General features: G+C 39.5%; 3 protein-coding genes across 9 annotated transcripts; 1 reads left to right on the forward strand and 2 right to left on the reverse strand.

Moving 5' to 3' along the window:
• Positions 1-226: 226 nt before the first annotated feature.
• On the reverse strand, positions 227-8,265 carry adprhl1 (ADP-ribosylhydrolase like 1). 2 transcript variants are annotated; one of them, XM_008404392.3, is made up of 7 exons: positions 7,457-8,265; positions 6,114-6,278; positions 5,905-6,030; positions 4,993-5,133; positions 4,705-4,832; positions 4,474-4,609; positions 227-4,294 (listed from the first exon to the last, which is right to left on the reverse strand). In XM_008404392.3, exons 1-7 carry the CDS (start codon positions 7,668-7,670, stop codon positions 4,125-4,127), a joined length of 1,080 nt encoding a protein of 359 aa, XP_008402614.1. In that variant the 5' UTR covers positions 7,671-8,265; the 3' UTR covers positions 227-4,124. The 2 variants fall into 2 exon arrangements, with proteins under 2 accessions (XP_008402614.1, XP_081461252.1); XM_081605126.1 differs by having other exon boundaries at positions 4,474-4,606; positions 7,457-8,261.
• Positions 8,266-9,255: 990 nt separating this feature from the next.
• Positions 9,256-15,440, reverse strand: dcun1d2b (DCN1, defective in cullin neddylation 1, domain containing 2b). Of its 4 annotated transcripts, none has more exons than XM_008404387.3 (7): positions 15,309-15,440; positions 13,162-13,378; positions 12,900-13,068; positions 12,679-12,809; positions 12,504-12,586; positions 12,119-12,215; positions 9,256-11,228 (listed from the first exon to the last, which is right to left on the reverse strand). In XM_008404387.3, exons 1-7 carry the CDS (start codon positions 15,327-15,329, stop codon positions 11,149-11,151), a joined length of 798 nt encoding a protein of 265 aa, XP_008402609.1. In that variant the 5' UTR covers positions 15,330-15,440; the 3' UTR covers positions 9,256-11,148. The 4 variants fall into 4 exon arrangements, with proteins under 4 accessions (XP_008402609.1, XP_017159667.1, XP_008402610.1 ...); XM_017304178.2 differs by having other exon boundaries at positions 15,268-15,403; XM_008404388.3 differs by lacking the exon at positions 15,309-15,440 and adding an exon at positions 14,477-14,711.
• On the forward strand, positions 14,135-24,262 carry slc9d1 (solute carrier family 9 member D1). 3 transcript variants are annotated; one of them, XM_008404391.3, is made up of 16 exons: positions 14,135-14,374; positions 16,807-16,945; positions 17,025-17,063; positions 17,597-17,900; positions 18,746-18,913; positions 19,585-19,764; positions 19,864-20,064; positions 20,164-20,292; positions 20,385-20,477; positions 21,037-21,223; positions 21,666-21,783; positions 22,186-22,381; positions 22,466-22,616; positions 22,722-22,801; positions 22,886-23,035; positions 24,001-24,262. In XM_008404391.3, the coding sequence occupies exons 4-16, from the start codon at positions 17,643-17,645 to the stop codon at positions 24,112-24,114; spliced, it is 2,025 nt and encodes a 674-aa protein (XP_008402613.2). In that variant the 5' UTR covers positions 14,135-14,374; positions 16,807-16,945; positions 17,025-17,063; positions 17,597-17,642; the 3' UTR covers positions 24,115-24,262. The 3 variants fall into 3 exon arrangements, with proteins under 3 accessions (XP_008402613.2, XP_008402612.2, XP_017159666.2); XM_008404390.3 differs by having other exon boundaries at positions 14,278-14,400; XM_017304177.2 differs by lacking the exon at positions 14,135-14,374 and adding an exon at positions 15,436-15,559.
• The last annotated feature ends 249 nt before the right edge of the window (positions 24,263-24,511 follow it).

Here is a 24,511-nt window from a genome sequence, read left to right on the forward strand (position 1 = left end):
TCACTTCCAACTGTGGTCATGTTTGTCTCTGTGGTGCGAGCGCTTATCAACTCTGAACAAGTCTCACTTTGTCCCAATTTAGGCACAGCCAAGATGTGTCTGGTAGCCGCGATATTGTAACTTCGCATGGAAAAGAATGAGAGACGTAATAAGACAAGGTCATAAAAAAAAAATTCCACTGTCTTCTGTGTAAACAGCCTTGTAAAGATACTTGTTACACTGTGGATTTTAGATACCAACAGGAATTAGCTATTTTATTTTCAAAGCATGAGTATTCAAGGATGGACAATGCTGTGTGATACAGAAGATATGCAATATTTAAAACGACGTACCACACAGACCATACAATTCTACTTGACAACACTAATTTACACAAAATATAACTGTAAAGGTTGAGGTAGTTTTCTGTTGTTCATGCTTCACATACATTTATTCACATTGAATATTTTGTTTTTCATTTTCACACTTCTTTTAAAACCCAAAGATCTCTATGTAACAACAAGTTTAGCCAAAATTAGCAGCAACTGTTTAGTTTTAGCAGATTCTGACTTGGGTCACCAAACCTAGAAAGTGAATGTGTCCATAAATCGTATTATTTTAGGCTTATATGTTTGTTTCACTGAAGAATCTGCGTAATTGATGGTTTTGTACTTTGGCCTCTGTTTTGCGTTATCTCTTTCACTGTCTGCCTCCTTGTTAGCAGTCTCTTCCAAATGGCTACAACTTCCTGGCTTTCCAATATGATTTTTTGCTGATAGTTTTCCATCTTCATTTCTTTCTTCAATGGCTTCTTTGTGTGTTGCTTCAGCTCCACCCTTTGAATTACTGGTTGTTACAGCGGGATGACCAGTGAAATGAGGACTGCATCTGTCCTTGTCTTCAATATCTTCCATTGAGCGTGACACGTCATTTCCTTGATGAAGCAAAGATGAATATGACAGCTGATTTTCAGAGAGAGAAGTTATACTTTTGGGATGTGGGGTTGACTCAATCGGATTATTTTCACCACAGAATCTGTAAATAGATGGAATGACCGACCTGGAAAACGTTTCTTGAATAAGCTTTGGTCTTTGGAGATTGATCTCTCCGTTGGCATATTCCAAAGAATATGGCTTGGTTTTCGAGTCTGCTATGCTGTCTGTTTTTTTGGATTCATCCCCGTCTAAATTACTAGAAGAACATTCCAGGTTTCCCAACAGATTTCCTTGGGTTTCCTCTGATATCTTGTCCTGTTCCCAGTTTTCATAAACCTCAGATTTAATTTCCCTCTTAGATTGTTCAGGAGATGTATCTATACATGTGGACCAGGCAAGGGAGCAGATCACAACTGTGGCTCTTTGCCAGTTTACTGGGATTTCCTCCTGAGGAAGAACTCTGCAGGGTTGTGGAACTGACCATTCAGTCACAGAAATTAAAGGAAGTACGTCTATCTCTGCAAATTTAACACTTTGCATAAGTTCAGCCTCTGTGACTGTAGACGGGATTTGGCTGAATTGTTCTGAGCCTTTATCCTCAATATCAACATCACGAGCTTCACCTTTCATTTGGTTTAGTGAAAAGCAAATCTCTTGAGCCAAGGACTCTGCTGCTCTCAGATGACTCCCATCTTCTGTGTGTGAATTTGCTTTTATTAAAAAGTCTGTCTCCTGACCTGGCTTTTGCTGCTGGTCACTTGTAATTTTATTACTTTTTGATTTTTGCACAACAGAGTAACACTGCTGGCTCTTCCCTGGGTTCTGCTTGTTCAATGTTTGATCGTTCACCTGGTGTTTCCCTCTTTCAACACCAGCTACTTTTTCTTTTATTTGACATGCAACCCTGTCTCCCCCACAAGCCTGCTTGTGAGATAAAAATAGATCACTTTTCTTACATGCAGTAGCTATGTTTTCAAATCTCGTCATTAAGGAATTTAGGAGGATTCCTCTTCCAATGCGTCTAGGTTTGATTGGCTCTTCCTTCAAGGTTTTGGAACCCCGTTGTTTTTGCTCGGCCAGGGCAAATTTGGCAACAATTTCTTTCACACTACCACGTCTTTTTAGCCTTTTGTTCCTGGTGTCTGTGTTGTGATTTCTGTTTTTAATAAGGTTATCTTGAACTTGCGCTCCTCTGCTGGGAGACAGAGTTCCTACTGCCCTCTGATTGGTGCTGAAAGGTTTGGGCAAAGACCTTAAGAACTTAGATTGGAGAAGCTGGAACGTGGTAAGGCGCCGAGATGGCACTTCTGCTTTTGATTGACTTTGATTGACTTTGCACCTTTCAGAAGTGTTGGAACTGCTTTCGGCTCTGACGCCTTTCTGAAACTGAGTTTTTTTTGCCTTCTGCAGATCAGATTTGACAGTGTTCCTTGTGTGAATTTGTGATACGCTGCTAGACCCTGGCGTCTTCATACTTGTGTTATCGGTCGTCCTCTTGAGCAGATCGTGCGTTAGATAATGCTGGAGACTCTCAAAAATCCCTCGGAGCACTGGTCGGCATTTGGGGTCTCTAAGCAGCCTCCTCAACGCACCGACATCGGGGTAGATACCGGGTTTCCAACAATCTGGTCTATGGAGAATAGAGGACATGCAAGACTTTTTTGAAACTGACACCAACATCCTTAGCAGCAATTTGGGAATTGACCTTTAGAGAAAAGCAGTTTTAATTTCTCTAAACTCTAAAAGGAACATTTTCTGACTTCACCTGCTATAATTAACTTTGTTAATCAGTCAGTGAAAATCTCTGCCCTCTTTGAACTGTCAATTTCATTAGTTCTCTTATTGCTGCAGCAAAAGCAAGGATTTAGGATTTAGATCACATTTGAAGCTGATCAAATGTTCCAGACTGCAGTTCTTTGAACTGTAGTAAGGAGCTGCCAAACAAGACAAAGAAGTTTGCTTGAAAATCAAAAAAGCAAGCTTGAAATATATGTTAAGACAGGGAGACACAGTCAGCCGGTTCAATTTGTTTTAATTAGGCATGAACTGGTTACCAGTATCAAGGCATACCAAGGTTTTAAAAAGTTATGCTTTAAAAACCGCAAAGCTCTTCTGTCATTCTGTTCCTGCAGTATAAGAAATGGAAAGTATCAAAGTGACTGCAGGCTTCTCTGTCTGTATGAAGCATAAGGTAGCTGTTGCTGCACACTGCAGGTCAGCTGACTGATTTTTTCTTGCTGGCTTAAAAGATAGAAGAATTTAACTTTTTTAGAATATTTATCTAGGCAATATATACATATTAATCAGTTTGTTCAACTCTCTTAAGAGCAAAACACCAAAAATAATATTCTAATGTTGCTGGCTCATGCATGCATAAAATAAAGTTGTTGTTTTTTTGTTTTGTTTTATTTTAGCTTTTTCACATTTCTGTGGTTTAAAACTGTAATACGAGTATTCTGCAAATACTTTCACACAGTACAGGGAAACATTATTCTCATTTCACAACTCGACATTTTATTCATTTCAGACCAACCCTGATTGCACCATTAAGGTAAGGACAGTAAAAGCTTAAATTTTTTTTTACTTGTATATTAAAATTCTTTTCTGAAAATTTTTGATTCAAAAGGAAATTAGTTATGCAAAAGGTAGCTGCAGAAGCAGGTTTTCTCACACCTTCACTGACAGCACTTGCTCAAACTGTAAGCTGATTAGATTTGATTATTTTCTTTGTGCTTCATGTTAATAAAAGTTAGGTTTAGAAAAAATACATCCGTCAGAGAAAGGAAAGATCTACCTTCCCCCACTTCCAAGTTACTAAAGTTAAAAAAGCAGAAGGTTTTTTCTTTCCCCACAACTCTGTCACTGGCAAATCAAGATGACGGTTCTTTTAAGCAAACAGCATAATATCTGGATTTATGACAACTGATTACATATGAATGATAAGTCGATATTCAAAGAAAAAAAGTCTGGCTAATTCCTTTCTATTAATGTTTCTAAGTTACGCATCTTTAGTGAGATGCAATTTAACCTTTTTATAGAACCTTCGACAGATGTGTGGATAGTGGACAGAAAAAATCAAAGAGAGCAAGGAGTGAGCGGTGAGAAGACTTATAAAACTAGTCAGGGAATGAAGAAGGGTGTTGGGCACAGTGAGGAGTCGCGCTCAGTTCCTCTGACAGCCAGTAGAGTTCAGCTCAGTGGAGATTAGGATTACTTCTCTGTGCATTTCTCTGCAGAAGCTGCATTATAGAGTGCTTCTCCCAGCTCCTCCAGCCGTTCTCTTTTGTCCAAATCCTGGTGCAGGTTCTGAGGAACCTGGCTCAGGCCGTTCATGAGGCCATAGAGGCAGCCTGCGATGAGGCCCGTGGCTTCACTCTCACCTAAAACAACATGTTTACAGAGTTTCTTAACTCACAATGTGCTTCTATCTTCACAATACTGTACCGTATCAATTAAAAACGCAGCCAAAGCCATTTAAAGTCAGCTAAAAATAAAAAAATTTTAGATTGTTTTGTTTTTTCTGCGCAGTTCTGTAAAACGTACAGGCAAAGTTTCTCACCTCCATGAAACATGGCTCGTTTGCACAGCTCAGCCCAGTTGCTTCCTGAGGCCAGAAGTGCATCGTAGGCGATCATGGGAGCATCATGACCTCTCCGCCCTGCCTTACCCTCTGAACTCCAACGCTTGTACATCTGCTTTGAGGGAAAAAAAACAAAACGGTCTGTGTCTGTAAAGGGGTGGAATCTGTTGATTTGATAGTATGAGAAATAAAGAACCTCGAGGGACATACTTTATCAGTCTCCTCTGCATCATAGCCATCAGGAAATGATGGTTTGTTTTGTCCATCCTTGTCAATCTCTCGCTCTTCGAGGTAAAACTGCCACTTAGCCTCAAAATAAAACCAGTTTTCCTGATATTCTGTGTAAACACATGTAAAAAAAATGCACTTTCAGGAATCGCTTTTTTTTTTTACAGAAATGCACAAGAATTTATAATAACATATATTGATAAACTCTTTTTAATGCAGACATTTTAGGATTTGTTGTTTAAAAGGATCTAGACTGAGCCAGAGTCCAACCTGCCATGTGTCGTATTGTCTTCTTACAGTACTCCTCTGCTCGGGGGATGACCTTCATGAGCTCACGGCCCCAAGTCACGAGAGGCTTCCCCTGGATTGCAAAGGATGCAAATAATGCTGTTGTCAGGGAGCCGAGGAAGCCTGAAGCCAAGAGAAGAGAGAGACATCAAAAGTGACTTTGGCACTTCAGACTACAGTCAAAAAATATTACAGCACCTTCACAATTATTCATTTACATAAATCTACCTGATGATTTTTTTATTTTTATTTTTTTTTACATTTTCACTTTTTTTATGATCAGGTTCCAAAAACCTTTAATTTGTAGCTTCCTTTTATAAGGCATGAGTATAAAGTTACAAAAAAAAAAAAAAAAGAATTTCTATCAGCCACTAATCAAAATGTGAAAGACAAGTGGGCACTGCTTTTCAAGTAGAGAAGATTTGCAGTCGTTGTTATATGTCACGTCATGGCAATAAGAAATCGACTTCTTGCCTAAACACGTTCTTCGTATCAGCCGTAGCTCTAATTTAAAATGTTTTGTACAGCTGGAACTGTGACAAATAAGGTTAGATTACAATCCAGGTTTGTCTTGATACCACACACTTTCCTCTTTGAAAGGTTTATGTCATGGATAGAAAAGAAGCTGGACAAGAGGAGTTCATAAGAGCGGACTCACTGTCTTTAAAGGCCTGTGCAGTGCATATTTTAGTTGTGTCCTTGCTCCAACACATCTGCATAAAAGCTAATTTATGTCCTTAACCTGCTCCAAAGAGCCTAAGGATGAACAGCTCATGCGGTAGGTTCAAGCAAGATTTTGGGAAACAGAATCAACAAAAGTAGATCAACCAAACAGTCAAACAACAACACAATATTTGGCCGGTCATTGGAAGTTTGAAATTGCCAGCACATCACCTGTTGGGTGGTTATGGGTCATTCTGCCAATCTCAATGCTGACCTCCACCAAGTTATCCAGTCTCTCAGGCTGCCAGTATCTCATACCAACACACATGGCTTTGGCTGCCGCTCCAAATCCAGATCCTGGAAACAGACATACATTTTTTTACTGTATTTAAGTTTGGTTTATACCACACAAAGCTTCCTAAATCTTAATTTTAATCTACCCTTTTCATTGAAAGGTGTATGCCAAGCGAGCAGGAAGTTATGAGGTTTTAGGTGAATGCAGTGCTCCACGGTGCCAGGATCAGGAGCTCGTCCCTGGAGAGAGACCATGGCTTCCACATAGAGACGCACCACCTCCCTGTACAAGTCCTCCAGACACCAGTAATCTGGACACACACAAACACATGTACACACAGTGGTTAGGAGTCATTCGTGACTGGCATGCAGGGAAAGATAAGTGGGGCCGCAGTGAGCTAAGTTTAGCCCCACTCCACCACAACACAGATTAGGACCAGAATGCATGTGGTCAAAAAACAATGTTACTTCAGCAAACTTTGAATTGTCCTTGAACATTGTATCTGTGATCTTTGCATGAGAGAAATAATCTGTAGACATAGTGCTACTAAGTTACTGACCCGTTCACATTTGTGATTTGGAAAATGGTCAATTAATTTCAAGTTTGAGTTGCATCATCACGTTTAACATCTGTTAACGGTCCAAAAGAACTCCTTGAATAATGAGATGATTTATTTGTTCTTTGATCAAGTTAAACTGTTCATCAGCGAGAAATGAGGGAAAAAAAAGATTATATTGTTTTAGCTTAAATGTTCACATTTCATAAATCTGAACTTTGGGAAGCATGACTAAAAACAAAAACATGATGCATTACTCTCTATACATTGTTGTCTATCCAGCTGGTGTCTCTACAAGCTGGATAGTTGCTAAATAGGGATTCCTAATCTTGAAATATGTCATCACTATTTTTTCTCAGAACCATTGTGGCTACCTATTGGCTACATCTACAGCCAAACATGATACCAGTAGATTACAGAGGCCACTGATCCACCATTGTTCAGAGGATCGGCTTCTCTAAAGTAGTCTATTTTGGACTTTTTGGACTCTCTGTCCAGTAACATGTACAGGGGAGGTTAACATGCATTCAGACTGTGTCATGTTTTTTCCAAAGACTTTGATGCTCGGTTGCAATGATGGATGATGGCATGTTACTTAGTTTTGTCTTTTTTGATTGAGCTAACGTAGTTTGACTTTGCTGAATGCAGTATAATAACGAAATAAGCAAAGATATATACAAAAAAATCAATTTAAAGCAAAAACAAACAAAACTAAAGAAGAGCAGTAGTAAAGTATATTTATACGTTCAAAGGAGTGGGTTGAAGTATCCTTAATACAATCCAATGTGCTTGGATATTTCTAACAATATGCAAAGTACTGGTTTCATGTGAAGGTATATGTACATTTTTGTACTTAAAAGCTGCTACAACTTTCTCAGTGTTGACAGAAACACAAAACCCCCCAACCTTGTTGAAATTAATTCTTCACATACCTGTTATGAGGGCTTCAGCTGTGGTCATATGCATCAGCACTGCATCACTCAGGGGCCAGTTGTCAGGGTCCAGCTTCAGGGACTCCAGTCCCCCCAGAGACGCCAGCTCTACTTGGATCTTCTTGCCTGACGTGCAGCTTTCCCAGCGACCCTTCCTGTAGCCCAAAGAGTCGCCAACGGCACCGAGAACCATGGCTGCTTTAAACTTCTCCATGCTGCTGGATTTTTCTCTTAATGGCACACCCAGCTGAAGTTAAGACAATAATACCCTCCTGAATGAATCTCCTTGCAGGTCTTCCTTCCACCGTCAACAGGTGAACAGTCATGGGCCAATGAAGAGAGACCAAAAATCTTTCAAATTTCAAAACCTCTCAGCCATTTTCTCCATATCTACTGCATCACAGCTCTGCTTGCCTTCCATCTTTGAGGTTCTCCTATCAGTTTACCAAACTAACTTTGAGTAGCAAGGCTGGGCGGACACACACGCAAACATGAAAGCAGTGCATTATCACCCTCGGCTTTTGTCTTGGGCAATGGTGAGCCCAGCTGTGTTCATGCATCTCCTAAAAAGGCAATCCCTGTGGACCCAAAGCTTAAACGCTGGATGACCACCCCTGATTTGGAGCAGTAATCAGGGGTGGACACAGGGTGGGAGAGATGCTAATGTGCTGCTGGGCCTGAGTGCAAGCATGTCCAGCAGCTGGCGCTAGAGCTTATTGACATCTCACCTGCCCTGTCAGAGGACAATGCACCCTCACACACAACAACTCACCCTCAAGAAACTAATTAAATCCAATCAACTGATTTATGTATCAGTGTATTCAATATTATTACTTTTGTGTCTCACACATACATGTAATATGACTTTTATGTGCATATCTAATGGTGTACTTTGTTCTAAGTTTATATTCAGACATAGCTTTTCTAAGAGCTGATGATGACGATATGTAGCAAGAATGCAACTTGATAAGCGACAACTGGTACCAAGTTGAGCAGCTCTCTGCTGGCATACCAAAGAGCTGTGATTATGTGGAATTGATTTTTTTCCTCCGTCACATTCACTGCTGTTGTGTAATTTACATCCAACTCTGTTTGACCTGAACTGACACCTGCTGTCGCTTTGAATCTGCAATGGAACAATGTTTGCATACAGCATAATGCAGCCACACAGTTCAGTTTTACATTTTTTCCAAACACAACGTTGCTCATGTACTACGGATGATGGAAAATAGTTGGGCTGCAAGTTCTCAGTTTTATCAGATAGTTTAGGTTCTCTCTTTTATACACAACATAAATCTAAAAATACACATCCAAAGTGTGCTAGGCCATAGGTTTAGTCCCACAGAAAGGCTTGCTTCATGCTTCTGCATATCAAATTATTTCAGACAATGTCTTGCTCCCAAATTTGCTGGAAACGTTTGGGGACGTTCCCTTTCTTGGCCAACATGACTGTGCACAAAACAACGTCAGTAAAGATATGGATGAATGAACATGGTGTGGAAAAACCTGATTGGCCAGCAGAGTCCTGCTCTCAACTAAACATGAATGATGAATTTGAGCGGACACTGTAACCTAGGCCTTCGTGTCCAACATCAGTGTCTGACCTCAAAAAGGCAAAAATGTTCAAAGATTCATATACACATGCATCTAAGCCATGCTGCAAGGGATGAGCCAAAATCTGATGCCACTTGAGTTCATACATGGCACATGTGAAGGTAGATCAGTGAAAACGTTTGGCAAAATAGTCCAAGTGCAGTGACAATGCACATCTGTAGCAAAAAGAAAAAAAGAAAATCACACTATATTGACATTGTTTTTTATTAATACCAATGCAACTGAGAAATGCTTTTGATCCATTAAGAGCTGCTTTCTTTCACAGCCAAAATAACACTGTTAAAATAAGAACATTCTGCATCAGGAACAGTGACACATTTGACAAAGACAACGTACCAATGAACCACCACATGAGTACAATACATGCATATCATAAAATACATATGTATTGTACTGATTGCAAACAGATGTTTTCATATCTTCAGTTTAAAATTTCTGACTGGTCTCATTTGTTTTTTTAAAACAATGTTTCACTGGATCAACTCATGCTCAGCTGATGTGATGAGAAATATGGCACTTGATTTGGATTTAATGTGGAATAAACTCAATCATTTGGACTAGTATCTATAATTTCACTCAAACTATTTTAAACTCATCAACCTAAAACTTAACTACTTTACAGTGCATAGCTGCTCTGCTATAAAATAATGCATAATCCTTATTGACAAAGTATGGCAAAGGTTATGTTATGGTGACAGCAGTAACCTGTAAAACATGGAACTGGGTGAGCTCTGATATAAGAACAGGACGACACACAGTGCTGACAGAGATAGCTGGTACCTGAGGTCTGCATCCTGTAACGCTGCAGTCAGCATATGCATCAGTAAATCTGATTATTATGAACAAAACAAAGCAAAAAAAAAACTAAAGTCTTATGTAGAATTTGCCTATAACGCAATTAAAAATGCTATAATCCTCAACCACCACTAGATGGCAGCACAACAGCCCAATGACCTTTTGATGATGAGGCAGCGCAAACCTCAGTGTAAACGAACATTTAAAACACTCTTGGCTGTACCTCATTACCTCATTAAGTACCTCATAAAAAACAGCTAAACTTACTGTAATGTAAACTGAACAGCTCTGTACTTGTAAAAGTGTGCATCAGTGCAGTTTGAAGAGGTGACAAGGCTTCACCTGGGTAACTGAAAACAGGTTGAAATTCAAGCTCTTAGGCACTGCAGCGCCAGCCCTAAATAATGCAAAGCTTTTTCCATTTTCCAAACGGAAAATGAAAAAAGCTTAGTGTGAACAATTAGATTCTAAATGCCATTACCTGTCTTGTGCAAGCAATGTCAAATATATATTTTTGACCATCTAGATTCTCATTTTGATGAGAGCTGGATTTTAATCATTATAGCGACCTTTATGCTGGTGCTGAGATTAGAAAACGTGATGCTTCGTCCAGTCATCGGACTGAACGTAAATAGTGTATCTGAACATTTTCACTGTCACTTGGTGAAGGTGAACGTTGTCTATATGACATCTCAAACCAAAAAAAAAAAAAAAAACACCTTTTGTGCAGAAGGCAACATATTTTACCTCCACCCAACGCACTCGTGCGACATACAGTAACAGACGCAAACACATATTCTCAAATTTTGATAACCTCGACTAAATCAAACAGCTTCATACTAACTGACAGAACAGCCAAACCTTATCACAATGTTTCATTCATACCCGCAGGAGCTTAAAAGCCCATTTTTAGTCTGGATGACTGCTTTGCTGAGCGTGCTTTTAAATGAGTCCACAGTGGCAGTTCAAACCTACCAACATTGCAAGTTTAAGGGATGAGTATCGGTTTACTCATCAGTCTCATGAAACATTTCCAGCATCTGTCCACAACAGCAGAAAATAAAAACAAAACAGTTCCCTCTTCTTTTGGTGTTGCTTTTTCCACTGTGTTTCTTCTCTTCTTCAAAGGCCTCTTAGCAGCAGAATAATTATTGAAAATCTGCAGGCCAACCTGCTTAGAAGCTGTTTCTTTAGGCTACCTTGTATCATAATCTCATTAATAAATAGAAAAAAAATGGAAGAAAGAAAACGGCATCTTCCATTTGGTGAAGCTGCAGCAAATATTACGTCATGTTGCGTTTATTTCCTGCTACAATCGGCCGAGCAAACTCCACAAAGTCATCGATGAGCACAGGCCAGGCACCTGAGCAGAAGACAACAAGGGTAATACTAGTTAACATCCAAAAGTAGCAGTTTGACAAGTGGAACACTATTACTAAAATACAGTGTCTGGCAAATACCTCTTGAACTTTTTCACATTTTACAACTATCACAAACTTCAATATATTCACATTGAATGATAAGTTATCATTTTTTCAGAATAATTCTCTCCTTCTCTTGCCTGCCAGTTCAAATATACCACCATTTATTGGTACGTTTGTAGCTGTGCCACTGGTTAGTGCCATAATCTTTCTTTTTCGGTTAAAGGTCCTCATGTTCTCCAACAACCCTGAGGACATCTGTGTTTATACTGAGATTGAATAAATAATTTCTCAGTCGCTTTGGGTAAAAGCGACTAACAAATGTATTAACATAGGAGGACTCTACCAACAAGGCGACTTTTGAAGACAAATAGTTGCACAAGATTAGATTTCGGGATAAAAGCATGCAGGGTTGAATACGTATGCGCATCACACTTTTCAAATTTTAAAACATTTCTCATCCACGTTTCGATTACATGTTGACCCATTATAAAAAAAAAAATTAAAAACAAAATGAAAACAATGAAATATTTTGAAGTTTGTGGTTAGCGAACAAAGTTATCTATATCATCTATATTATCTGAGATGAGCATCTTTTTTTTTTTTTTAATCGGAACATTTTCAAGGTGTTATTCCAAATACAAGTATCAGCACTACTTTGCTCCTTCACAAGGTTTGCTTCAAGTGTATAATAATCCTTTAGTACCAGGGATCCATCCGTATGACTTCAATTATTCCACAGTTTTACAAAAAAGAAAAGCTTGTATTAGACAGATGAATGATGCCACAGCACCTTCTAAAACAATCTTTCCAGTTGTGATTAGAGACTCACCTTCTTCATCATAGTTAGACATATCATCTGCAATCATGTTGCCAAAGTCCAGGAGGAGGTTCCAGGTGTCTTTAGGAATTGAGCGCTTGTGATGCTCCTGAATACAGGGCAGGGACAGGACAGGGTAACGCTGTCTTGTTAACATTTCCAAAACAAGCAGTATATACTATGTGTTGGGAAATAATCAGTGGATTGCATCAAACACCTAGCATTGGATTTATTTATTTATTTTTGTGGAAAACGTGTTTTTGAGATGAAGTGCCATGTAATTATAGCCGTGTTGTCAAATGAGCTGTTTTGTACTAGTGCACAGCTAAGACACTCCCATAAACTCCAAAACCCTTAATTACTACTGGGGTGGGGGAAGCACATCTTCAAAACTTACTTGCAAGAAGCGGATCCATAGATCTAAGAACTTGAATCGATCTGTGAGAACTAGATTCCAGTAAGCCACAGCCATTTCTAGTTCTGGAAAGAAAGAAAAAAATATTTGCAAGTATTTTAGATTTATGACAGAAAATGTGACATTTTTGGGATACTTTCCAACATTATCTGCTTACCTAAACCTTTCTGGCCTGGGTTCTTGGCAAAGCTGAACGTAAACTGGTAGAAGTCTTTGAATTTTCCATTGTCTTTCAGTTCTTGTTCTAGCCTGGGAAGGATTGCCTTGAGTTTTTCTGGACTATCACAGCTGAATGGCACAACAAAATATTAAAGGTGTTCATATAATAAGCGCTTCATTACAGAGTCAAATATTGAAATTTTTTGATATGGCTTTTACCCGAGCTCCAACATCCCATCGAAGAACTCCTTCCTGCTAAACTCGCACTGAGTGGCTGCTTTGAACTTCCAGGCCACTACAAGTATGCTTATGCTGGCTGGGTCCAGATTTAAGTCATCGCAGAACTGCTGGATCCCATCGATGCCTATCTTGTTCTCATCGTGGGGGTCTGCAATAAAGACAGAGGGAACTTAGCTACACAGAGAGAACAAGTGCAGATTTTTAGGGGACTAAATAGTGTGTGTGTCTGCCTGGCACTTGCCTTTGTATCTGTTGTAGAGCTGTTCAAGCTTCTTGCGGTCCACTGAGGTTTTCATGGGTTCTTTATAGTATAAGTCTGGGTTCTGGAAATAGTTGTCAATGGCGACTTCTAGTTTCCAGTCATTCTGCGTCAGGCAGTGCACAGCTGTTCGGTCCCCTGCTTGCGTGACAGAGATAAAATGGCGAACCTTGTCCTTCTGTGATGATTTCAACTTGTGCTGCCAGGCAAATAAACACACAAGGAAATAAATACGTAGACATGTTTACCATCTGTGCCAGACTTTAGAAAGGGGATGAGATTTTGGTGTAGTGCGCATCTGCTTTAAGTTTAATCTTCATGCAGAAGGTTTTTTTCAGTGACTGTGTTACATTATCACATTCTGACTTGGTATGGTTACTATAACATTTCAGGTCATTTTTATTTAAATGAAAACATTCCTAAAAAGTATATATTTTTTTTCTTTACAAAACTGTTTAAGAAAAGAAAATACACATAGATCTGTATGTTAAAACTTAATATTCATTGAACAATCTTTTGTAAATTTGCATGTGTAAAGGGATATTATATGGGTAGGACACCAAAATTGGTTTTATCTCAGGGACACAGATTCTTCTACACCTGGACCGTTCTATCATGATAGTAGTAGAGCATTAATGAACAATCATATACAAGATGATTATAATAAACACCCACTGTTACTGTGGACATGCATTTGAAGTTCCTGGTGCAGTTGCTTGCAAAGATCTGATTTCTATTCGAATCTAAACATACAGTAAACTATTCAGTCTGAGAATTTTTAAGTGTTGTTAGCAATGCATGCATAAAACTCAAATCAAGGGTCCAAACACTTCCAAGTTAGAGTTGTAAAAAAAAAAAAAATCACTTTCAAAATGCAGCACAGGAATAATATGTTTTGTTAATCTCTAACAGATTGCGCATCTCGGTGGAACTAACCCACCGGGTGATCAAACAGCAGGTTCTCTGTGACCCAAATTTTCTTGGGTAGGGGGCGTTAGATCTCACAGGCTCTCCTGACCTGCGGAAGCAGCAGCAGCAACCCAGGCGGGCCACCAACCAAAAAGGGAAAGGAACGTAGAGCGAATGCAGGTGTCCGATCTCAAAATACCAGCAACTGACCTTCCATTACTCTCACATCACTCTGACTGGCAAGGCGACGCTGAGGACAGCCTGATCCCTCACATGGTGCTGCACCGTAAGCATTAGTGACAACTGCTATCGGTATGGTGACATGTTGAACGGGGGCTTTACAACTCTCTGTCTCTCACTCGGTTTGTCTATTTAAAATATTACCTACCATTTTATCACCAGCTGTTTTGGCCAACTTGATATCCACGATCTCATAGTGCGCATGCGCAAGAAGAAATACGATCCATACCTAAATACTGGGAAATGTAGTTCCGAAGAAGTCAACAGGCCACTTACTTTAGAAACTTAAAAAAACATGTTTATGTGATAATAAATATCACTTGGCAACAAAGCACTTTGTTGCCGTCTAGTAAATGCGCCGAACACCCCCGACAATACTTCCTTCTAAAGACACTGCTCTCCAAGGCATATCTGACGCAAAGCTGAGTTGTTTTAGTTCAAATTGTGTTGTTATTTAAAAAAAAATAGTCTCGTGTAAGGATTAGAATTATGTTAGCTGTCACAGTTTGAAAACATGAACGTCACGAGCGAAGTAACTGACACACCTAAAAAACTACAACTCCCATATCAGCTCTGATAAAGATGTTTCGGAAGTAATCTGATGGTTGCATCAAACTTACAACGAGAAATTGATGTTAGAAACCTAAATAAAAACTGCTATTTTGGCTAATGTTCATTTAAATTGTACTTTACCGAAAGAAGTTGTTTCTAATATTGTACGGTTAGTCTGCTATTATTAGCAAAGCAAGTGTTAGCAGCGGCAACGTTATGTCACCATGAGAAAGAAGAGGGTGAACCCAGCTGGTTAGAGCTGGACTGACAGCTCCGACGTTAAATATTTAAAGAACAAATTGTTGGAATTTGACAAACTCCAGGCCAGAAAGCTCAACTTTATCCAAGGGGCTTTGTGAAGTTGTCCCAGAGACAGGTTAAACTCACCGTCGGTTCCCCACTGTGTATTCCGGAAAACCGTCACTTACGGTGGAGGTCGGAGTAAACATGAAGTAGGAGCAGGGAGCGCCTGTGCCGACGCTGGCTCCAACTATGTGGCAGGGGAGGGGTGTCTCTGTCGGTGTCGGTGCCGCACAACTACACGATTGTTCTTGTCTACTTCTTCCTCTGCTGAGAGGCAAGACCGAAGACTCACCTCCCTAACAGTTACAGTTTTGCTTTAATACTCCGTACACAATGCCAAACTGATGGATGTTTTTACCGACTGCTGTGTCTTCTGGTATGTCTAATTTATATCTAGGGTGTGTTTGAATGTGTGTATCTGCTTATTAATATCTTGGCTAACTTTGTCGTTAAAGTTTGATTACTAAAGACCTCATGTCCATTGAAATCTTGGCTTCTTTTCACCAGCTCCAGTTCCAGCAGTACAATATCCACAATTGTCACACTAGGGACACTGAATAAGAATTACTTAAAAACTTAGTTTTTGATTTGTGAAACATTTATTTGAAAACAAATATGTTTTCAAATTTTTGATTTTTTATTCTTGGAAAACAGTCTGTTTATTGTCATTTAAATAATCTTAGATGAGACTGACCTCAAGTTTGAAAGGACACTGCAAACTCAGATGTCACCTACATCAACATTGGGTTTTTAAATAAAATTTGAAACACATGAGTTTTTGTCAAAGATTATGTAAAGCATTTATTGTCATCCTAAGATCCGGACATTTATTCAAAGCTTGAAGAAAGTTAGAATAGACACAATCTAAATTGGTGAAATCGCAAAATATAAAACTAACTATTTTTTTGTTCTGTTTTTATTAACTGAATAGAAAGATATCTGTTTAAATTGAGTTTAATGAATTTGCAATCCAGTTCAGCATTAGCCAATCTGCTTTTAACATTTTATGGCTGGTCTTTATCTAATACTAAAAGACCCTGTTTTGGATTAAAAAAAATTCTCAGTGTATCTGAAAAACCCTGCGTTTAGTGACAAATAATGCCACAGTGGTTGTCACTGTTGCTTTGCAGCGAGAAGGTCCTGAGTTCAAATCCCAACCTGGGTGCTTTCAGCAGTTTGTCCTCTCCATGTGTTTTTTTTTTTTTGGGTACTCCAGCTTCCTTCCACAGTCAAAAAATATGACTTTAGAATAATTGGTCTCCCTAAATTGGCCATAGGTAGGAATGCACGTGTGATTTGTCCTGTATGTCTCTGTGTTGCCCTGTGATTGACTAGCAACTGTCTGAAGTGTACTTGACATATTGATAGGACTGAAGTATATTCACTTCTTTTATTGCAATATGTTTTCTGCCATGGTTTTCTGTCACATATTTAGTGAGCCGGAAGCAAGTAAATAAAAGTGAAATAAATAAATAAAAAAGCTTTGATAAGGATCAAATCAAATTTTGAGGAGTATTGTTGAAAATGTGTTTTTGTAGTGTATTTTTTTTCTTCACACTCATAATATGTTCCATTGCACATGACACGTTTAAGTGACATGTTTGTGCTCTGATGTTTTCTCAGACTGCAGTCCAGATCTGAACAACGGTGCCCCTGATCTCTAGCAACTCCAGTAAAGTGGCAGCAGTTCAGTTGAAGGAAGGAGGAGAAGAGGAAGAGTTTTGAAAGTTTGAAAATCTCAGCTTGACTCATGCTTTTGAAGGTAAAATCATAACTGAATTGATAAATATAATCATAAACTGCCTCCCATGTTTAGTATTCTACTTGATTCTTCTATTTAGGTCTTCGTGGAAAGACAAGTTGCAGTGGAATGTAAACAGGTAAGGTGTCCTGTCATGTCACTGCACTGTTTGCTGTCATTTCTCTTGTAGCCACACCTTCAAAAAAGCATGAATATGGTGTTGAAGATGCACATCCACATTGTGTTCTCTTGAAAACATCTGCTTAAAGAATTGTCAGAAATGCTAAAAAAAACTTGTGTTATTTAAAATTTCTCAAACTGTATCTAATTTTGCTGTTGCGATTGATGATGGGGAAATGATTTAAAGATACCGAATATTTATACTTTTGTTATTGCTGTATATTTGTAACACATGCAAATATACAACATATAATATTGCAACTTATATGAAGTACAACAGTCTCTGAATATGATATCTCAGGAACATCATGTGTTTCTACTAAGCAGCCTTTAAAATCTAAATTGAAGCAGGATGAACTGTAGAAAATCTGGGTTGTATTTGAAAACACAATCTGTAGCAGACGCAAACATGAAGCTTCGACTATCAGTGTGGTGAATGGGATTTTGCTTCTAATGCTTTCAGCACTGTGTACTCTGTCCCTCTCCTCCTAGGTCTTGCATTTCTCCTCAAACTCCTCGCCGCAGTGAAGCAGTTTGGATGCAGGTTCTGTGCTGGCTGCTGTGCCTCGGCTTGACTGAGGCACTCGCTGTGCTGCCAAAGGAGCAGGTGGCCCGGCATGCCATCAAGCTCTATCGGAGCAAAGCGCCGGTGCAGGGCCACAGCTGGGTGACCAACAACTGCAAGCGGCTGGTGGGTCTGCTGCGGCAGAAGAATGTGGCCATCAACAAGCTGGCAGCCGCTGCGGCAGCTGTTGGGAAAGACCAAAGCCTTTCAGAGCCAGAGAAGCACTTCCAGGTATCACTCTACGAACCGCCGGGTGGTCCTTTTTTATTTTAATTTTTTTTGTTGAAGTCATAATAATGTTGGAATTAAAATGTGTTCAGTTAGTTCTCATAGGTTTGCAACACTCCTTGGTCTTGGTTTCAGTCAAGGCTGAAGGAGGAAGGATAGCAAACAAAGCAGACTAAGCACATATGTATATAAGCAAACGAAGGAGGAGTTAAGCCTAGATAATAACCTGTTAGACAGCCAATACAAGGGTGGGGCTTGGTACTATGTTGAGATATCTCATGCCTAATTATTTCATGGCAGACAAAGTAAGCATACCTGAAAGTCACTTAGGTAAAAACATGTTAAAAATGGAAACCACAACTTTATTTCTAAACCAATGGATGAAGCTGCTTTTTCCTGGTAGATGTGTGAAAAATCTCTACTGTTGTTTTAATGTTTATATTTACTCAGATGACTTAATCAAAGCTCTATCTGATGCTTCCTGTTTATTAAAACTGTGCGTCTATTAGGAAAACTTTTTCTGTAGAATGACTTCACAATTACATAAAATTATCTTTAGCTAACTGATGTTTCAAATGTCCAAAGATCTAAAAAAAGAAAATGTATTTCTAGATATAAATATTTTTATTTCTGAAAATTAGGTGAAAATTTTTATTAATTGGCTTATTTTATTTGTTTATAACTGGCCAAAAAGCCTTTTTGACTTATATATTGAATTTATATATTTTAAGTTTAATATCTGGATATCCTACTCATGAGACGTACCACATTAAGATCATGTGGAATTACATTACTTAAAGAGTTTATGATTTTCTTCCTTTCTCTTATCTTTACTCATTTGCATTTAGGTTCACACTCTGGAGGTTTTTCAGAAGGAGCTGAATGAGAGCGAGCACCTGGTGTTCCAGGCGCTGCACGGCCTGCAGAGGGCGCTGCAGGGAGACTACAGGGATGTGGTCAATGTGAAGGAGAGCAGCAGACAGAGGCTGGAGGCCCTCAGAGAGGCAGCCATAAAGGTAAAGCAAAATCTGCAGAGTTTTATGGATCCTATATTTGCAAGTAAATGCATACTGCTTCTGGTTGACTTTCCTAACAGTATGGCAGTCAAGTAAACAGCAGTCTAACTAGCTAAATAAAAGGTGAAAACAACATTCCACATTTTCGTTGTACTCAATTCAAAAATGAGCGACTTTGCCTAATATAAAGAATTTCATCCTCTCAGTAAAAAAAAACAAAAAACGAGATATGATCTCTTTTCTAATTTCAAAATAAGGTAGGACATTACTAGTGTCAGAAGTTGCAACATTGTTGAGCATTTTGCATCATAAACACAAAAATATAATTTTCCTTTAAGATGTTTTTAATCAGATGAAAGTTGAAATGAAGCTTTATTTTTCTGTCTGCTTAGTACACATGCTTTCCTTTTGGATGTTTTTCTCTGAAGCTGAGCAGAAATGCAGCATCACATTAAAGAAAATGTGGCAGATTTGCCCTCAACAAAAACATCTGAACTTATTTGAAGTTGACTTTAAATATGTGTTTCTGAAATCAAGCAGAATAATGTGTTGCAATCAGGTGTGTTAAGTTTTTTAAACATCCACTCGCTAAAATGAAAAGAACTTTGATTTTTCAATCTTTTTTTGCTAGTAAATTAGGGTGTTCGTTGGGCTTTGTTGTTATATTTCAGGAAGAACAGGAGTACATGGAGCTGGTGGCTGCAGAGAAGCATCAGCAGGAAGCTCTTAAGAGCGCTTTGGCCCAGAACAAGACTCTGTCCATCTTGGAGGAGATTTTGGAGGATGTCAGGAAGGCAGCAGATCGCCTAGAGGAGGAGATCGAAGAGCACGCCTTTGACAACAACAAACAGGTCTGCTCAGTTTGGCTGCTAAGTGTCAGAGAACGTGCAGATTCAGTTATTGTTGCACCCAGAACCAGCAGTTATGCATATACGCTCTACTTCGTGTAGATGAAGGGAGTGAATGTCGAAGCAGTGCTGAGAGTGGAAGAGGATGAGGAAAAAGGAGGGAAAACAAAGAACAAATCCACACAGAAAGAGGTGGAGGATGACCTGGGGCTCAGCATGCTCATCGATTCTCAGAACAACCAGTATGTTCTGACGAAACCACGAGACTCCACGATGCCCAGAGCAGACCATCACTTCATCAAGGTTAGTTGCTGTTTCTTCTCTAATGATCCTGGTTTTTATCCAGGCTGCAGAAGAAGTAGAAAGACTGCACTAATTGTTTTTAAATGAATTTATCAACAGGACCTGGTTTCAGTGGTGATGCTGTCTCTGCCTTGTGGTTGGATTTGCACTCTGGTGGGTCTTCCACCTATGTTTGGATATATCATCTGTGGGGTCCTGCTCGGCCCTTCCGGACTCAACAGCATCAAGGTTTGCCATCTGTGCGTCACGGCTGCAGCAGCTTACAGACCAACATGCCTGTTACTGAACTGGAAAATCACAACTGGCTTTTCTTCTTGCAGTCCATAGTTCAGGTGGAGACTCTGGGGGAGTTGGGTGTGTTCTTCACTCTCTTTGTGGTGGGACTGGAGTTTTCACCTGAGCGCCTCCGAAAGGTAAAAGAGAAAGAGTTTGATCACTTTCTTCAGTTGTTTTACTTGCTGCTGATTATTCTTGTACAACGATAAGCAAGATTCTCCATCTGCAGCGATGTTAGTTTTACGACATAACATTGACATGCAGTCATTGTGTCATCTGGTAATATAAATATATTATTATGAACTTCAGATCAAAAGTCAATATTTTATGCAAGAGTGAAGAAAATGTAGTTTTATTAATATATTTTGGAGTTATTTGTTTTATAAATAAAAATCTGAAAAGCTGAAAAATTGTCATTTAGCCATAAGAGTCAAAATTTTATAGCACCACCTTGAAGTGCTATTACAACTCCAAGTTCTTTAGAGTACGTCTGTACCAGCTTTGTGTATCTAGAGAGTGTAATTTTTGCCTAGAACATTGGAATATTAAAACTTTTTTTAAAGACAAATACAAGTTCTCATTAAATGAGTAATTGAAACATATTATAAAAAGCTCCTTTGAAGTAGAGTAGTACTGTTAGTCGTCAGTTTTGGTGTTTGAAAGAAGATGACTTCTTCTTTTGTTATGTGTGTTTAGGTATGGAAGACCTCAGTTCAGGGGTCATGCTACCTGAGCCTGCTGATGGTGGCGGCCGGGTTGTTATGGGGACAGCTTCTCCATATTCGCCCCACCCAGACGGTCTTTGTCTCCACCTGTCTGTCCCTGTCCAGCACTCCACTAGTGTCGCGATTCCTGGCAGGAGGAAGCAGGGTGGAAAGAGAAGGTACGTAGAAATGTCTTTTTTTTTTGTTTGTTTGTTTTCTGCATACTTCTACATGAAATTGGCAACAAAGGGTTGGAGAAAAGGGACGACCTGTTGACCCTGAAAATGGGATGTATTTAAATTCTTTGAATTTGGGAAATCCTGTTACACAGTTGAGCTTTTATGGCTCACAGCTGGTACAATATATTTCACAAGGGTGATTTTGACTTGGACAGCTAATAAAATTGTCATTATATTCTAGTTTTTCTGAAAGTGTCAGAAACGCTTTCCTCCAATTTCTGACTGACTCAGTGTCTTTAACAGTGATGTGCATGTGTGTGTATGTGTGTGTGCGTGTGCGTGTGTGTGTGTGTGTGTGTGTGTGTGTGTGTGTGTGTGTGTGTGTGTGTGTGTGTGTGTGTGTGTGTGTGTGTGTGTGTGTGTGTGTGTGTGTGTTTGACAGGTGACCTGGACTACAGCAGCGTTCTCCTCGGGATGTTGGTAATGCAGGATGTCCAGCTCGGCCTCTTCATTGCTGTCATGCCCACTCTGATCCAGGCACAGAGCGGGGACTTGGACAAGTAAGCAAGGTGTCATTTATTGTTTCTGCATCATAAATTCATGACAGGGCACGTCCCACCGGGAGGAGGCCTCGGGGAAGACCCAGGACATGCTGGAGGGACTACGTCTCTCGGCTGGCCTGGGATTCCCCCGGAGGAGTTGGAAGAAGTGGCTGGGGAGAGGGAAGTCTGGGCCTCCCTTCTGAAGCTGTTGCCCCCGCGACCCGACCCCGGATAAGCGGAGGATGGATGGATGGATGGATGGATGGATGGATGGATGGATGGATGGATGGCTGGCTGGCTGGCTGGCTGGCTGGCTGGCTGGCTGGCTGGCTGGCTGGCTGGCTGGCTGGCAGGCATCATAAATTCCTCCTTCTCAAACTTACAGTCCTGTAAATGTTTTGTTTCCTCTGTTTGAACCAGCTTTCTGTTTGGAGGTCTGCGAGTGCTGAAGCTCCTGGCTCAGGTCCTGGTGTCGCTGGCTGCTGTCTTTTTGCTTTGCTTGGTGCTCAGATCCTTCCTGATTGGTCCGTATTACAAGAAAATTCACGCTGAGAGCAAAGGGAACAAGGAGATCCTGGTACTGGGGATGACAGCGTTTGTCTTTTTCATGCTGACGGTACGATTAAAAGAAATTTGGTGCGACTTCTTTTGTGCCATCTTCGACTTGAAGTTAAGAGGCTGATTTGGTTTGGTATTTTAGGTTACAGAGTTTCTGGATGTTTCCATGGAGTTGGGCTGCTTCTTGGCAGGAGCTTTGCTGTCGTCACAAGGTCACATGGTCACAGCCGAGGTCATGGGGTGCATCGAGCCAATCAGAGACTTTCTCGCCATCATCTTCTTTGCCTCAATTGGTTAGGCTGAATATTATGATCTTTCTGTGATATTTGCTTCACTTTTTTAAATGATTTTCACATGTAGATTGTGCTGAATCCTCTTTTGCCTGCTCGATGCCGCAGGTCTTCACGTGTTCCCTACATTTGTGCTGTATGAGCTCACCATCCTGCTGGTGCTGACGCTCACACTCGTCATCATGAAGGTTCATCAATTCCTTGTTTTTGTTCTCAGTCTGTCCTTTCAGTCAAAGTTTCCTCATCTCCTCACTTCTCTCATTTTGCTCCAGTTTGTCATGGCCGTGCTGGTTCTGTCCACCATCTTGCCTCCGAATTCCCGACACATCCGGTGGATCGTCTCGGCTGGTCTGGCTCAGGTCAGCGAGTTCTCCTTTGTCCTGGGGAGCCGCGCACGTCGAACCGGCATCATCTCCAGAGAGGTGAGTGATGAGCTGGTTGAAATTTCGGTCTGTTTAGAAGAATTGCATCCGGTTTTTCTCAACCAGTTTCTGATTCATGGTTTCTTAGAGGCTTGCTTGGCAATTTAGTTTTATTTTTTAATTCTGAAGATTGTAAGTAGTTAAACAGAAAATTGTCAGTTCTTGTCAAAGAGCTCACTCTGTACAGAAAACATCCAACAAATCAGCTCACAGGAAACTTTTAAAACATTTTGATTTTTATAGAGTTTTCTATATAAAAGGTGTTGATGACAAAAACAACTTTAGTGCTTAGAAAGACCACAATTAGTTTTTTTTTCTTTGCAAGCTACATTTCGCTCATGATTTTTAGTTTCTGTCAGCAAAATAATATATTAATGTTGAGGCATAATGTAATCTGCCAGTATTTAACAAGATTTGTCCCAAGACTTTTATCTTTTGCATTATTTAAATGTCAGCTGATGCATTTTTTATTATGTTTTACAGTACATGTCATTGATGAAACACAAACATGAATTATTTTGGTTTTAATCTCTGTGAGCTAAACTTTTACAACTAGCATTCAAGTGTGAACTTGCACTAATCTGTTTATAACTACAAAGTCTGTAAAATCAACACCTGAAAGTATAAATAAAAAATTTAGATATGTTTAGTGCAAGTAATACTTGTGTTTTTATGAATTTAAATAGCTTTAAAAGTCGCGCTGGTACGTTAACATATAAATGTCTTGCCATATAATATGTGTCTTTACTCAATTAAACTGACGAAAAGCAGAACTTTGTAAATGTTAGAGGATACATTTATATCAGAGTTAAAGTTAAGGATGGATTTCCTCTTACTATCTCTTTTCTGTGGTTGCTCACTGAATAGATGCACTCTGGATGAAGGAGGTCGGGCTTTGAGCCTTTAAAGCGATGTTAACAACTAAACCGCGTATGTTGAGAGTAAAACTATCCATCTCTGTTCAGGTGTACCTGCTGGTCCTCAGCGTCACCACCCTAAGCTTGCTGTTGGCTCCGCTGCTGTGGAGAATCACGACACACAAATGGGTTCCTCGCCCCGAACGCAAAACTGTCACGTGACCACACCGACATCAGGGCTGAAAAAAACAACAACATTCCTCTGTGACTTTACCAGCGCTGGTTGCAATATCACTTGAAGTCTTACTTTTCTTTTTTTTAAAGCTGGATTTAATCTGCTTCAAATCCATTAAACTCTGATCCAACACTACTGCTGATCATAATGGCAAATACAAAAGAGAAATTCTTACAATATTTTCACTGGAAGATTTTTTTTAACACTTAGACAGTCATGTCTCTGCAGTATGTTGATTATTACATTTTATGATGTAATAATAAAATTACATCATAAAATGTAATTTACATCATAAAATGTAAATTACATCATAAAATGTAATTTTATGATGCAAAATATTGTCGCATTTTGCACATTTACTTTGAAAATCCATGGACCAAATCT

Source organism: Poecilia reticulata, chromosome 3 (assembly GCF_904066995.2).
Source record: "Poecilia reticulata chromosome 3, P_reticulata-male-v2, whole genome shotgun sequence".
Lineage (NCBI taxonomy): Eukaryota > Metazoa > Chordata > Actinopteri > Cyprinodontiformes > Poeciliidae > Poecilia > Poecilia reticulata.

Bases quoted from the DNA above. Each gene is read 5' to 3' on its own strand.
- dcun1d2b (XM_008404387.3), bottom strand. From the start codon at position 15,329: ATGTTTACTCCGACCTCCACC. The intron at 13,069-13,161 runs GCAAGTGCCAGG...TCTTTATTGCAG, and splicing joins GCTCTACAACAGATACAAAG to ACCCCCACGATGAGAACAAG. The intron at 12,587-12,678 runs GTAAGCAGATAA...CTTTCTTTCCAG, and splicing joins CCCAGGCCAGAAAGGTTTAG to AACTAGAAATGGCTGTGGCT.
- slc9d1 (XM_008404391.3), top strand. From the start codon at position 17,643: ATGCAGGTTCTGTGCTGGCTGCTGTGCCTCGGCTTGACTGAGGCACTC. The intron at 17,901-18,745 runs GTATCACTCTAC...ATTTGCATTTAG, and splicing joins AGCCAGAGAAGCACTTCCAG to GTTCACACTCTGGAGGTTTT. The intron at 22,382-22,465 runs GTACGATTAAAA...TTGGTATTTTAG, and splicing joins TTGTCTTTTTCATGCTGACG to GTTACAGAGTTTCTGGATGT.
- adprhl1 (XM_008404392.3), bottom strand. From the start codon at position 7,670: ATGGAGAAGTTTAAAGCAGCCATGGTTCTCGGTGCCGTTGGCGACTCT. The intron at 5,134-5,904 runs GTGATGTGCTGG...TCTTGGCTTCAG, and splicing joins GACCCATAACCACCCAACAG to GCTTCCTCGGCTCCCTGACA. The intron at 4,610-4,704 runs GTATGTCCCTCG...TTTCCCTCAAAG, and splicing joins ATGCAGAGGAGACTGATAAA to CAGATGTACAAGCGTTGGAG.